General features: G+C 40.9%; 2 protein-coding genes across 3 annotated transcripts in view; both read left to right on the forward strand.

Moving 5' to 3' along the window:
• Nucleotides 1-2,561, forward strand: part of SBI1 (Leucine carboxyl methyltransferase) — a 34,723-nt gene extending 32,162 nt beyond the window's left edge. The window contains exons 11-13 of one of the 2 annotated variants that reach the window (XM_088962451.1): nucleotides 1,057-1,108; nucleotides 1,826-1,864; nucleotides 1,959-2,561. In XM_088962451.1, the coding sequence (XP_088818577.1) occupies nucleotides 1,057-1,108; nucleotides 1,826-1,864; nucleotides 1,959-2,045 (178 nt within the window). In that variant the 3' untranslated portion in view covers nucleotides 2,046-2,561. Of the gene's footprint in view, nucleotides 1-1,056; nucleotides 1,109-1,825; nucleotides 1,870-1,958 lie in introns of both variants that reach the window. The other variant, XM_088962452.1, reaches the window with a different exon arrangement.
• Nucleotides 2,562-4,559: 1,998 nt separating this feature from the next.
• Nucleotides 4,560-9,985, forward strand: LOC148880528 (nitrate regulatory gene2 protein-like). The gene is made up of 4 exons (XM_088962450.1): nucleotides 4,560-5,823; nucleotides 5,964-6,148; nucleotides 6,772-6,992; nucleotides 8,971-9,985. Exons 1-4 carry the CDS (start codon nucleotides 4,764-4,766, stop codon nucleotides 9,773-9,775), a joined length of 2,271 nt encoding a protein of 756 aa, XP_088818576.1. The 5' UTR covers nucleotides 4,560-4,763; the 3' UTR covers nucleotides 9,776-9,985.
• The last annotated feature ends 4,938 nt before the right edge of the window (nucleotides 9,986-14,923 follow it).

Genomic DNA, 14,923 nt, shown 5'->3' on the forward strand with positions numbered 1-14,923 from the left:
GTGCTAGTAATTATAGTGGAGTCGTACTTGTACAATTACCCAGAATGTGTAGATCACGGATCACCTGTAACCTGTTTAGTAGGACTCTGTGAGTGCCCATCATTTTCTGGTGGAAGCTCAAACCATGACATTCCCAAATCTGTGTCCTCACAAATAGCATTTCTCCCACTTCAGTCACCACCTCATCAAGATGGGACTGGGTTAAGATGGTAGTCTTCACATTCTGTCTGTTAGGTAAGTTTACATGCATTTTCACCAACTCATTACTCTGTCTATCTGACTTTCAGTGAACTACCAGCAGGTTCTCAATCACTCAGAGTCTCATCTTTGAGGTTCCAAGTTTGAATACCTGTGTCTAGATGTCCTCTTTTATGCTTAGCTCCTTGCAAAGCACATGGCCCTACAACTCTTGACATACTGTATCTAATTAAAATCCAACGGCTAAGTCAGATAAAATTTCGTTTGGATGGCCAAGGAAAACCGAATTTCTGATTACAATCTCTGCTTCTATCTTTCTTCTTATTTGGTCATGTCTTGGGAAAACTTGGTTACATGGCAGGAAGGCATCTGCTGAATTTTGTTCCTTGGGCTCATTTTGGAAGGAGTACAAAAATACATGGTTTACAGTACTATATGCTAGGTTTTGCATTTTACATATATTTGTATTTGTACTCCTTCCAAACCGAGCCTTATGGTTTCTGTTTGTCATCCCTCTGTCCAACTCCTGGTGGTTCCCCACCCTCCATTATTGTCTGACTTGTCTTCCACTATGGAATTGCCTTGGCAATCTTGTGAGAATCCTTGAAAGTTTCCTTCCATGCTTGTCTTTGAGAAGTTGATTAACGTTATTGTTGGACGTTGGTAAACTACTGCCTGCTTTTGATGTCCCAAAGTTGCTAGTTTCACATTTAAAAATCCTAATTCCTGTGTAATTTTTTATGGGTTTGCTTTTTTCTTTGTTCTTTGGATGTCATTCAATTGGAAAAGCAAAACGTTTAAGAAACCTTCAGTTGAAGATTCTCATCTGCTTTTTTCTTTTCTTTTTTCATGGATCAGGATAGAGCGGCTTGAATTGTTTGATGAATTTGAAGAGTGGCACATGATGCAGGCAAGCCCACAAATATTTTTTTTTTAATAAAAAAAAAAAGACAGGAGAAAAAGTGTGGTACCGTGATGCTGCTAAGCAGTCATACCTATTTTACAGTTCTTTCCATTCATAAACAACAGAAGAAATGGTAGTCCGCGGAAAAAAAACGATTGCTTCCTTCTATCAAGGAGTTGTAGTAAACAACGACTTTTATGCCAACTCCCAGTTTTCTTCGCGCTACAGACAATTGCTTGTGTGTGTAGGGGCGAAGTTTCGCAAGAGTTGCATAAAACAGGTTGTTTAATAGCACAGCAGCATTCCTCCTCAAGTCCTTACCGAAGTAAATATCATAGAAATATATGCCCATGAACTCCAAACTATGTAAGGAGATAACTGATCGAACGGTTCTGATTAAGGTTGCGTACTAGTGGGTGTGCGATCTTCACCATGATGGCTCTGTCTAACATGGGCCCCACACTGTGGGTCATGGATCTCTCACACAACTACAACTGGAGGTTGTCAGTTGGTTGGAGATGGTCATTCATTCCACATTTCCACTGCCGATGAGGTCTGGTAGTTAGACTTGGGTTTGGTGCCACGCCTCCGGTTAAAATGTTGTACAACTCTGGAAGGAAAACCCATTGAGTCCATGTTAAGCTTGTACGTCTGCAGAATTGCTTCAGCCTTCAGTTCTGAATCTGATAAGAACCTCTTTTTGTCCAAAATTGTTTGCCTCAGGAACACTACTGCGTGGTTTATGCAATCAACGACGCCATGGTTAGGTCCCACTCTCTCTCTCTGTCTGCCCGTGCCCGTGCCCGTCCGTCTGTGCTGTGTTTTGCAACTCTGATTTTCTTTTCTCTATGTGCAGGGGTTGTTTGGGGGTTTCGGGTTCCGTAGGACTGATGGCCGTGTAAGTAGCAACACTCCATCGCCTACCGCTCCTCCATCTCTATGAAAGCAAACGGAAGCTTTTATATAGGTTATGGTTGTGTGCTTCTTATGCCAATTTTTTGGTTGATGAAATGAAATCTGGGTATGAGAGCCACGTGCCAGCTCATGGGAAGGACAAGTAAGAAAGTACACTGGACAAGTAGTTTGGGTAGCTAGGTTCCAAAAGGAGGGTTTGGATGTATCCCGAGTCTCTATCTCTATCTATATTCTATAGTATATGAATGTGAGTTGTATTCTTTTCGTTGCTGCCGAGCCGATTATTCTTGCTAGCTGGTTAGCAAAACAGAGTGTGGGACCCACCCCCCGACTGACGTATGTTTTTTCGGTTTTTCCTTCTTTGTTTTGTCATTCGTCATCATTCGTTCGTGGGCGAAGAGGGGGGTATTAGACCATGTCTGGATTTCTTCCTTTTCTTTTTTCCTTTTTATGCCTTTACTTTCATGCATGGAATTAACAAAAATGCTATTTTGACTGTCTGATGTTGATGATCGAAACGGACGGTTATGCCCTTCTGGCTGAACTGCGCTCTGCACCTGTACGGTATAGCATACCATTTTTTTTAACTGCAACATACACAATTGGCTGTCTGGTTGTCTGCCATCTTCTCTTCTCGCTGCAGCCACAGCCACAGCCAATGCCACCCCATCTTTCATGTCCCTCTTGTTGGTTGGCGCTGGATCAGAGATGATGTCTCCTACAAGTGACTTTAATAAATAATAATCCTATTCTTCGGACTTCAGTTGCTGCCATGGCGGCAGTTGATCGAAGAGGTGGGGGAGAAACTCATCTTTATTATTTACGTTGTGAAGTCGCATTCTTCTTCTGGCGTAGAACCACGCCAGGCCCCTAAAATTTGATAAAACGAAATCTTTCTTTGAGTAATCTCTTTTATATATTGAGGTTTGATTATGATGATGATGATGATGATGATGGTGGTGATGATGTTGAACGAACTTGATGGAATACGCTGCGGCTAAAAAAACTTTTGCTTGCCTCTCAATTGCCATTGCCGTTGTGGCAAGAGAGTCTCAATCACAATCATTCAATGATTCAATCAATCGGTACGGGATGCACTATTCATTTCAACCTGCAACGTCTTTCAAACACTCCGCCATGTAATAATGATGGGCGTTTTCTTCTTCATCTTCTCCGATGTGAAAAAAGAAAAAGGCAAAAGAAGAGAAGCATGGTCATGGACCGGTAAAAACCCAAGGCTGAACTGCTGGACAATCAATCAAATCAATTCCAAAGGTAAATCCTAAAATGTTGAAGCATCATCTATGATGATGATGATAAGAGAAGAGAGGCTTGTTAACTTGTTAATGTGGATGATCAACGGCAACGGTTTCGGACTTTCGGGTGGCTGTGGAAAAAAAAAGGTGGACTATCTGTCTAATCCTGGACGAAGAAACCCGCCTTGCATCCGAAACAAATAAAACTAAGAATAAAGAAAAAGAGGGGGCGGTGCATGTGCATGTGCCACTGCCATGTGGTGGTGGTGGTAGTGATTGGCCCAGTGGCCCCCCTTCTCCACGGATGGATGAGAAAAAGATGAATCACTCACCCCTCTCCCCTCCCTGTTCCTCCAACACAACTTTCACCGTTTTCCAATCCAATTCCTACTGTTTTGTCTTTCTTTCTTTCACTTTCTTCCTTTCTATTTTGCTTTTACTAAAAGTTGACACTTATTATCCACCTAAGAATAATATTTCAATTATTATTTTTCACACCACAAAAGCTATTTTATATATCAAAAGAGTCCCTTTGCCAAACATATCTGGACTCCCGAGGACTTTAGCATAACCCGATTGGCATATTCTCCCCCTTAGTGTACTGCAAAGCTAGCTGCGGGAAGAACCCGGGTTATACTTCTTTGACCGGTATTGGGTCTAAAGAAAATTCCGGTTCAATTCCATGGAAATCTGGAAAGCGAAAACACGAAAGGTTACCACTTACCACTAATAAATAGATTAAGAAAAAAAAAGGGGGAAGAAAAGCAGAAAACATAGACAAAAGACAGCTTTCAACCTGCATTTTATTTATTTACTCAAAGAATGACTTTTGTTTTAAGCATATCCTCTTCGACTTCGGAGTTGAGGTTCTACCACCACGTGGGGTCTGTGGATACTGTTGCAAATCTGAATCGTCGATCTGTTTGATGATAAGTCTGTGTATTGGGTATTTTTGTATACTCCTCTGGTACGGTGGCTTTGATTGGTCATCTCAGTATCCATGTGTAAGTATGCTTAAATATGTATATAATTAAGGAAACAAACACATCCCAACTTCCAACGCCCACAGTACCGTACTAATTCTCTCTTCCTAATTGTTCATGTTCTGTTAATCTCACCCAATCACGTTGGTGGGGTCTTCTTATTTGCACGGCCGAGATCGGAAGGGGGTCAGTCCACGGTCCACCCAAACAAAAGGAAAATCTAAAATTATGGAAGTAAAAAAGTAAAAAGTAAAAATAAAAAAGCAACCTTTAGTGTTTGTAGTAGAATTGTTTTTGACCGATGAAGAGGTGAAGAGGGGAGAGAGAAAGAAAAGTGAAGTATCGATGAGGAGAGTGGGATATGAAGAGAGAGAATATAGGGTGTTTGGATTGGTTTGAGTCTTCTGATGCTCTCATCTCATTTCTCCCTGAAAGAACTGCAATAGTCGGAACGGGCGCAAGCAGTGAAAAAAAGGCGCCACCAACGTCCGAGAACCGCCCACCGCTATGGGGTGCACGGCGTCTAAGCTAGACAACGAGGACACTGTAAGGAGATGCAAGGAGCGGCGCCGCCTCATGAAGGAGGCTGTCTACGCCCGCCACCACCTCGCTTCCGCTCATTCCGACTATCTACGCTCTCTTCGCCTCACTGGCTCTGCCCTCGCCGACTTTGCCGCTGGAGAACCCCTCTCTGTATCCGAACAAACCCCCTCTATTCTCCTTCGCCATCCTTCAATCTCTTCTTACCGCCCACCGCCACCGCCACCTCCGCCATTACGAGCACCGCCACCTCAGTCTCCCCAGCCACCACCGCCACCCCCGCCTTTCTCTCCTTCTTCATCTCCCACTATTGCAAGCTCAAAGCTCCCTCACATCCTCTCTGAATCAAGCCCCTCCTCTACTCCCCGTCAAAAGCCCGCCGCAAAATATAATTACCCGTTTAATTTCCCGGCGAACTCCACCTACTGCAGCACTCCCTCTCAAGCCTCATCCGTCTGGAACTGGGAGAATTTTTACCCTCCCTCCCCTCCGGGTTCGGACTTCTTCCGGCGCCCCAAAGACGAGGACCAACATTCTGACCAAAACCACGATAACCAATCCGACCATGACCACAACCACCATCACCTCGACCACGCCGAAAACGACGACGACGACGAAAGAACCGACAGAGAGGAAGTACATTGCAGCGAATGGGGCGATCACTACAGTTCCTCCAGCTCCGACACGAAATCCGAAAACGACAACGAAGGAGACCGAGACACGAGATCTGAGATCGGTTCAAGATCGAATTTTGGATCTTCGGTTCACAAAGAAGCCACGGCGAAGTCGAATTACGCTCCAATGGGGAAATCAGAGAAATCCGATGATGCTGGATCTTCGGTTAGTTGGAATGCCGGCACTGGCGAGATCCAAGATATGAGACTTGTTGTTAAGCATCGGAATCTAGCAGAGATCGTAGCAGCGATCAAGGAGTACTTCGAGAAGGCTGCTACAGCTGGCGAACAAGTCTCGGAACTGCTAGAAACTGGTCGTGCTCAGCTTGACCGGAGTTTCAAGCAATTGAAGAGTAAGTTAGGGGTTTCGGATCAAATTGATCGAAATTTGCTTCTTAGGGTTTCAAATTTTATCTTGATTTCAAGAGTTTAATATAAATTACAGATGTTCTTGACTTATTTTTGGTTGATGTTTTTTTTTTTTTTTTCGCAGAAACTGTGTACCACTCGAGTAGTTTATTGAGTAACCTAAGCTCTACCTGGACTTCGAAGCCACCGTTGGCGATTAAGTACCGGCTGGACGCCGGTTCGCTCGATGAACCGGGCGGTCCAAAGAGCCACTGCTCGACGATGGAGCGGCTCTTGGCCTGGGAGAAGAAACTTTACGAAGAAGTGAAGGTACTCTCTCTCTCTCTCTCTCATGAGTTTTCTTTCTTCTTTCTCGCCTGCCTTCATCTTCCACTTTCAGTTCCAGTCTTCCACTACTTCCAATTCGGACCAAAATCCCCTTCACATTTGACGAAAATGACGATCATAACCACCAAGGCAGCAACATTATTTGCGTAAAAATGACGTCAAATAGGTTTGCTCCGTGTGGTATTTGGACCAAAATGCCCCTAGTAAACGGCTAGAATTTCTACATCGGCCTTTTCTAACTGTATAACTGCCTGGGTCTGGGTGATTGTACTGTGCTTTGCTCTTCCTTGTGATCTTGTTCTAAGTACTGGTGTTTGTGACTTTGTTCCACGGCCAAGTGATTGAAATACCCTTGTCCGCACACCAGTTGCAGGCTGCACCTTCTTGAATGCTTATTGATTTGTGAGAGGTTGTCTTTGTACTGTTGGTTTCTCTTTGAAGGGGTAAAAGGGGTTCTGATTAAGATGGGACACCTGATTTCAGTTGGATTTCCCTCTTCTGGGTTTTAGCCTTCTAGACTACCCAAAGATAAATACATCCTTGAATCATTTGACTTTGCTGAGTGCAGTTTGTTTATGTAACCTGGGTGGTGACTGTGTTAATAGGCTAGAGAAGGAGTGAAGCTCGAGCATGACAAGAAATTGTCATTGCTACAGAGTCAGGAGTACAGGGGGCAGGAAGCAAAGCTGGACAAGACCAAGGCATCAATAAACAGGCTTCAGTCACTTTTCATTGTCACCTCGCAAGCTGTGTCCACCACCTCTTCTGAAATTATTCAGCTCAGAGACAAAGAGCTTGCCCCGCAACTTGTCGAGCTCTGTCATGGGTACGACTCAAATCTCTTTGGTTTCTCTTCTATTGTCCGCATTGGATGCTTTTGTGGGTAGAGTACAAGCTGAACAATGTATTAAGTCAGCTCTGTGATTTGCATCTTGGCACATGTTTATTAATTTGGATTGACCACATGGATAAGTTGTATGAATGCCGGAGTTCTGCCATTTAGATAATTCTAGTAAGCCGGTAGGGCCGCAAACAGTATCTGTTTGTCTGAATTAGAATTTGGATCCAATCTGATAAGGTGATCTGAATTTGATCTGTTTATAATTGGATTGACAATGGATCTTCCCCAATCCTGTCTGATATGATCTGATAAAATTAATATGGTATCTATTAGTAAATCCAATAGATTTGGATGTTGCATATTCAACAAAAAGCCATAGGTTAAGGCTGCGTTTAGCATTTTTTAATTTAAGGACTTATGTTCTTTTTTGGTTAAGATAAGGAGAAAAGACTGATTCGAGGTCAGCACACTATTAACGTCTTTATTTGGACTGAAAAAGGAATGAAGTGCCATTGAGAATAAGGAGTTCAAAACTCTTCTATTTCAACTTATTAGATCTCTGTGTTTATAGCTTTTCATTTTCAAAAATAACCTCGTTTTTTGCTAAATGACATATTGTACCCCTTAAGAATCAACAACAAGCCTAAAAATTCTAGACAAAAAAGATATGTTGTTAGTTGTGCCTCTTCTTCATCATTGCAAGGGAGAGGAGATTGATCAATATTACCAAATGCTTGATGCTCCTTGTTCCTTCTGATCATCTTTTTTTTTTTTAATTTACAAATGGCATTCAATATTTGAATCTGACCTGGGTCCAATCTAAACCTTATGGATAAGATTCGATTCAAATCCAAATTTTAACAAACAAATTTGGATCTAGATATATTTGTTTCAATCCAATTCATTAAGGCAGTAGTGGTGAACTGGTTTCAGGTAGTTAATGAAAGCAGTAATGCTATGGCAGAATACACTGATCAGGTAATTAGATTCTTGGGAATTCTTTGGGGTTATTTGATAATGGCTGAAGTAGCTTAACTAACTAACTTTTTGCTTTGTCTTTTGGTGGATGAAATAATTAACAATAAAATATTTTAAGGTATGGTAATCAACCCAACTTCAGTTTCTGCCACCAAGGAGCTCACGAACTCCATAAAAAACTTAATCACTAAAAGGCAAAACAATAATTCAGCCCATTCAGCTGTTGTCAAATGGCTCCTTAGAGATGCTCCAGAAATTCAATGCTTACAATCAGTGGCTGCAACATGGAAGTGCACAGTTAGCATTACAGAGATTGAATATCCTTGATCTTTCATAATTTATCCCTTTTCCATATATTACTTGTTGCACATTGCAAATGAGATTGGAGTGATAGACTGTTTGGACATGCCACTGGATTTAGTCTGCTCTCGCCCCCTCCCCCCCCCAAAAAAAAAAAAAAAAAAAACTTGTATGTGGACCTGAATTTCTAACCCACATTAATTGGTATGCATGTTTGGATGTATACTTAGCACATGATTTTATATTCACATGTAAAGAACATGTGAATATAAAAGGGCCATATTGGCCCTTGACCCAAAAAAACTTGTATGTTGCTTGCAGGCTTGCAGCAGACTACTAAAACTTTCCTGTTTAGATATGTAGAATAATACAGATAAGCATTTTTGGATGGAGCATAGAACTGAACAAGATTTATTTTAGGATCTTAGCCTTTCGAATGGAAGTGGAATTTGGAAAATAATTGATGGTAGGATGTGTTAATATATGGATCTTAGATACATGTAACTAGCCTATCTTAGGCCTTTCTTATGTGCTTTTCTACATATAACCGATATAAGACATTGGTTGTAGACTCTACATAGATGGTTTTGCGTTGTGTACCATGTCTGGGCCACCTCTGGACATGCATTACATCTGGATCTATTATATATGCTATTTAATTATTTTTCTATTGTATGTATTGCAGGCTCATGTACATGTGGAGATACATGAACCAATTCCATGAGATCCAGTACCACATTGTCCAACAAGTAAGGGGCCTTGTGAACCAAGCCACCAAAGGGGAATCAACCTCTGAACTCCACCGGCAAGCAACTCGCCACCTTGAGTCAACTGTGTCTGCCTGGCACTCCAACTTCTGCCGTCTGGTAAAATATCAACGAGACTATATCCGATCTCTCCATGGTTGGCTTAAGCTCTCTTACATTCTTGTTGGTGATGACAACATCAGTGGTAGCAAAGATGCATCCCTTGCTATCCAGGCCAACTCTGATCTCTTTACCTTCTGCGATGAATGGAAATTGGCCCTTGACCGGCTTCCTGACACTGTAGCATCTGAAGCCATCAAGAGCTTTGTTAATGTAGTACATGCAATTGTTGTGAAGCAAACCGAGGAGATCAAGATCAAAAAGCGGACAGAGACAGCCTCAAAGGATCTTGAGAAAAAGTCTCTAGCACTCCGCAATATTGAGAAAAAGTTCTATCTTTCCTACTCAATGGTTGGCATTGCACCTCCAGAAGGTGGATCTGATGGGCATGTTTTGGATGCAAGAGATCCCCTTGCCGAAAAGAAGTTGGAGCTTGCATCCTGCCGAAGGCGGGTGGAGGATGAGATGATGAAACATGCAAAGGCAATTGAGGTGACAAGGGCGATGACACTAAATAACATACAAACAGGGTTGCCAGGGGTTTTCCAGGCAATGACTGGATTCTCAGGGTTATTTACCGAGGCTCTTGAGGTGGTATGTACACGCTCCTATAATATTAAATAAGTAAATAATGCAGTGTCCTTTTATTGAGGTAAATTAGATGAGCAAAGGCTGGATTTTTCCAGGCATTCTGTTATTTTTTTTTACTTGTGTAGATAAAGGAATTTTATCTTCTTTGAAGGAGAGGGGGTCTTTGTTGTACAGGAAATTGCTTGAGTTGTTAAGAGAGGTTGACTTTTTGAGCCGATTAATAAATATATGGCCTTTCCCCTATTTTTTCTTCCTAATCTTTATGATTCTTCATTTCACAAATAATGAAATAATAATAGAACTGAAGAAGGTTGAATTGTTGAAGTCTTTCTTTAAAGTGGTTTTGCTTTCTCTTCTTCTTCCAAGACCAATGGCTAATCCAACTTAATTCCAATGAAGTGGATATTGAGGAAATGCAGACTTGAAGGCAATAAAAAAAAAAAAAAAAAACAACTGGGTCAGGTTGGCGTGGGGCTACATTGTCTGATCTTTCTAGTTACTATGAAGTATGAACTTAGGGCATAGGGTTGCAGCTAGTCTGGAAGTTCAGCATGATTGGAAGTTGGAATGGACTGAAGCCAACTCATTCTACTGTGTCAGCCAAACCCGACACTAATAACAGGTTGTAATGGGTCAACCCATATTTATTATTAGTTCACTGCAGAGTGCAGACAATAAAAAAAAAAAAAGGCAACCATTTCTGTATTTTCAATTGAGGAACTGCTGGCTCGTGAAGCAGAGGAAGGGCCTGGGGGGGGGGCCAGAAACACGTAACTGTCTCCTCTTCTGCATAAAATATAAATGTGGTCCAATTTGTAATTTTATGTCTTACCAAACGCTTCCAACAACTCCATTTTCACATGCTGATTCATTTCCTTAATCATGTATCTTTCGAAGCAAATCAAGCAATTATCAATGATATGAATTGAAATCGGCTATTCAGATACAAAGTCTTCTGCTTCAGTCCGACACATTTAAAACAGGGATTCGCTTGAGGTCGGCCTCTTGAAATCATGATTCAGAAGACGTACGCTTCACAGCAACGATTACACAATTAAGATGTTTCCCATTTCTTTACTCAAGGACTCAAGGACCAGTAAGTGCATCTGCTTGGTTGTTCTTGCTCAGAGCCTGACAAATATGATTTCTCGACAACTTTTTGTAGACAGGAATGTTCACAAATAATGTCTTCATCTCGTTTTATAAAATCACATCCTAGTTGGATTGTAATTAATTCACTAATCATTTCATCTTCTTTTCAGAAAGCTTTGTTTTCGACTTTTCTCTGTAAAATTTTTTCTAGCAGTAGCCTTGGATTCATGTCTTTCTCTTTCTCTGTTTATTAATCAGTTTATCCTGTTGCACTTGTAATAGAAAATTGGCCGTAGACACAGGTGGGATCCGATGGAACAATTCAGAGAAGCGAATATAATCTTTTGAGTGCGTGCCCCATGCCAATACAAGGCTTGTTACAGTTGGTCCATGTATTGAGGTAATTTGGTTTACTCTGGAGCAATAATTTTGGACACCTAACTCCGTAGCCTTCACGGTTGAACAGTAAATGGTTGTATATGATATGGGTGTCCTTTCTTTAATGCTTTTAGCAATTCATGGTAGAGATAAAGCTAAGCAAATGGAAGGTGATCCAATATTATTATTTCCTGATGATGATGTGGGTGCCGGTGGTGAACTTACGACAAGGATTTAAAGACTAGGGCACCTCCTTACCTGAAATGAAAAGCCAAGAGAAGCCAAAGGTGAGACTGTGAGCGTGGAGGCAGACTTGTGAGTATAAATGGGGACCATGACCATTCACCCATGGATCATGGATGATTGATGAGAAAGTAATGTGGAATGCATTGATCGGCCCCATTTTGCATGGAAGTGTAGTTGGTCTGTTTGTAGGGTAGGTGGGATACCCTGACTCTGGAAATTTGGCTCTATCCTTGTTGCAAGCTTGCAACAGTAGATTGTTTACCTATCTTTTCTTTGGAAAGTTGGGCCATTTTGTGATTGATTATACTTGACTTGGCTTCATGAGTCAATGGCTTTATGTTTTCCATCTTTAAAAAGTGCAATTTGATGGGTGCAGGTGCAGTGTGCCTACTTCATTGAGATTCCTGCTTTTGTATACTTGCAAGCATAGAAAAATGGCAGTTCTCTCAGATGAACCAAAAAAAAAAAAAGAAAAAGAAAAAAGGAGAAATGGCAGTTGGTATCTCTCTCTCTCTCTTTTTCTCCCTTCTTGGATGGTCAAATAGGGGGCTTCCTTGTACAACTTATCCTGTTTCTGTCAGATGGAGGGATGATGTGGCATATCCAAACTGTCCACTGCTAGATAAGGAGCCCCTCGAATCTATAGGCATAAAACAACTCAAGATCTCCTGCCCACGTCTACCCACAAAACACTACCCCGTGCATTGGGAATATCTCTCCATGCATAATACTATGTAGGAGGATGAGATGTTCTCCATGTGTGGCTGCAATGTTATATGTGTAGACATAGACAGTTTTTATGGGCAGGAGATCCGGACTCGTGTAAAACCTTCTATTCCATGTATTGGGGTTTTGATCAAGATCAAGGCTTTCCAAATGGACAAACCCAAAGCCTTGGTTTGTACTACTTTGGAGTTTGGATATATACTTGGATTCTAGGAGATAATATGCTCTTCATACATTTATTATATTTGTCATAAAATGTTGATAAATATAATAATTGATTAAGGGGCCATTTGTTGGGGATGGCATCTACTTGTTATTTCTTAGGCCCCCCATTCGCTTTTTGTTCTTTTGTTTCCCAGATAAATAAGATAATGACCATTTTAGCCATAAAAAATCATTATTAAAGGGAACAATTTTGTTCCATCCAAATGTTGACAATTTTTTTCCAGGTGGGAAAAGTTATTTAAGAGATGGGTATCACTTATCTAATAAAATTTCCATGGACTCTACATAAATCTGCAAAAGAATATGCATAACTTGTCAATGGGAACCCGAATCTCATTGTTCAACTTTCACCCTTATCAAAATCTAAAAAACGAACGGGCCTTTAGTCTGATCAACTGTAGGAATGCACCAGCTGTATGAAATTGGTAAGCAATTTTATGATACATGTGCAAATGAAAATTGGCGCTTCCCTATTGGAGTTCCAGCTAATATATAACGAGCAGATCGGCAGCGCATTCTTGAGCCGACAAGAGAATGCAGATTCAAATCTGAAGGCCTATTTGGAAGGTTTGGAGCTTTGATTGAGCTTTTTTGAAGAGGCCACTAGAATAAGCTTTGCCCGAAAGACTACTATTTTTTTTACCTACGAAGCCACAGCTTATTTGGGCTTTCTTGATGTTTCACCTTAACATTGTTTATAGGCTGCCCAGGTTGGACCCATCTCATAAAGTCAAAAGCTGCAGCCTGAAAGCCTGTTTGGGAGGTTGAAGTGCAGCAGGCTTCTGGCCTTTTTGAGGTGGGCCTTACATGGACAGCCTATATATAAGTTAGTTCTGTTTGGTGAAAAATCTCAAGAGCTTAAATTGGCTGTCAGTCATTTGAAGGGCTGTCCAAATCAGCCTATTTGAATAACTTATCCAGTGCATGCCATATTTTGCATGAAAAGGTGAAGGTTAGGCTCTTATCCAATCCACTGTTAGCCCTCCTAAAACCCCGGGTAATCAGGACCATAATTTAGCAATGGCCCTTAATTAATAAATGATAAAACTACACCTTGAATATTATGTTTGGTGGATTCATAAATGCATTAGGTAGCCCCTTGTACTTAAAAAAGACACAACATCCAATGACGCAAAATTAATTAACAGTTTTATTAATCCAAAAGCTAAGTTTGGAAGGAGTATAAATACAAATACAAATATATTGAGTGCAAAATCTTGTATTTTGTATTATTTTTAAATATGTTTGCATTCTATATATTTGTATTTGTACCATGGTTTTCAAAACTGGATTGGACTGGATGGTCGAATTGAGAAAATCGGGAACGGGTTAGGTGATTGGTACTGTTATTTTCCCAAAAATTATTGATTTAATCAGCAAACTGCTGAAATCGTTCGAACTATTCAACAGTTTAATCAGTTTTTATTTTTTTTTGTCAAAATGAACTGTCTATTCGGTTTGAACGGTCAGACCATTCGACCCAGGAAACTAATCGACTGTTTAACCACATAAATCTATGATTACAGATACTGCCGTTTTCATTTGCACTTATCCACTTGATAAGAAAAGAAAAACCAAATTGCAACAATACAAGGACAAACTCTTAAAATAGCAATATCTAGATCAAGTTGGTCAAACTTAGGTACAAGCAAAATCTCATGGTGGTTGAGCTCCCGGTCAAGGTTCAAAGTATAGAGCGAGTCCTAATTTGGAGCATTAAATATATTGGTGGGTTCAAAAATCAGTCCGTATTGGTACTCTGAACATTGTTCCCAGAGTCCCAATGCCCGTTTGAGAGGCTGAAGTGCAGCTGCTTCTAGCTTTCCAAAGGTGGGCCCCACACAGAGCCTATAATTTATTTTTGGCAAAAAAAAAACCCTGTTTTGGCATCTTTAAATAGTTTATTAGAAGCACTTTAAAGCAAGGTTCAAAGTATCTTTACATATCTGCCTGTATCGGCCGATACGTATCATTCCGAGACTCTTCTGATACGCCCCTACAGTGGGTGTATCGGGGGTCTGACCGGTTCAGTGGATGGAGGGGTCCTAGACCAGCTCCCCTGAACCAGTTTTGAAAAAAAAAAAGATAAAAAATAAGTATCAAAATGCCTGATACACCCCTATCGGCATATCAGGCATATCGATATTTTGAGCCTTGCTTTAAAGTAGCAAAACTAATTTAACTGAATCTTCAGCTCAGGCATATCAGGCTCACAGTGCATTTCAGTTGTGCACTGGGAACATCTTCCCATAAATTTAAGTATGGAGATATTTTAGATGCACGGCTAAACATTCTGTGAGGTCGGTGTGAGGCACATTCTGTGAGGTGCAGATTCGAACTCTGTTTTCTATCTAGATGCCTTATTTTGTGAGGATTTAAAGCATCTTCAGCTTAGTTTAGGACAAAAACTCAAAAGACAGATCCACCGAATGTTAACGGGGAAAGGTTAAGTGGAGCTTGATCCGGACAGCTGATGAACAGAAAACAAAGAAAGAGCATAGAGGCAGACCGATT

The sequence above is a fragment of the Nelumbo lutea genome, chromosome 1 (assembly GCF_056320005.1).
Source record: "Nelumbo lutea isolate HS-2025 chromosome 1, American lotus-T2T, whole genome shotgun sequence".
NCBI lineage: Eukaryota > Viridiplantae > Streptophyta > Magnoliopsida > Proteales > Nelumbonaceae > Nelumbo > Nelumbo lutea.

Excerpts from the sequence above, each read along its gene's own strand:
- LOC148880528 (XM_088962450.1), top strand. The coding sequence starts at position 4,764 with ATGGGGTGCACGGCGTCTAAGCTAGACAACGAGGACACTGTAAGGAGA. Across the intron at positions 5,824-5,963 it reads GAGTTTCAAGCAATTGAAGA|AAACTGTGTACCACTCGAGT; the intron begins GTAAGTTAGGGG and ends TTTTTTTCGCAG. Across the intron at positions 6,149-6,771 it reads AACTTTACGAAGAAGTGAAG|GCTAGAGAAGGAGTGAAGCT; the intron begins GTACTCTCTCTC and ends CTGTGTTAATAG.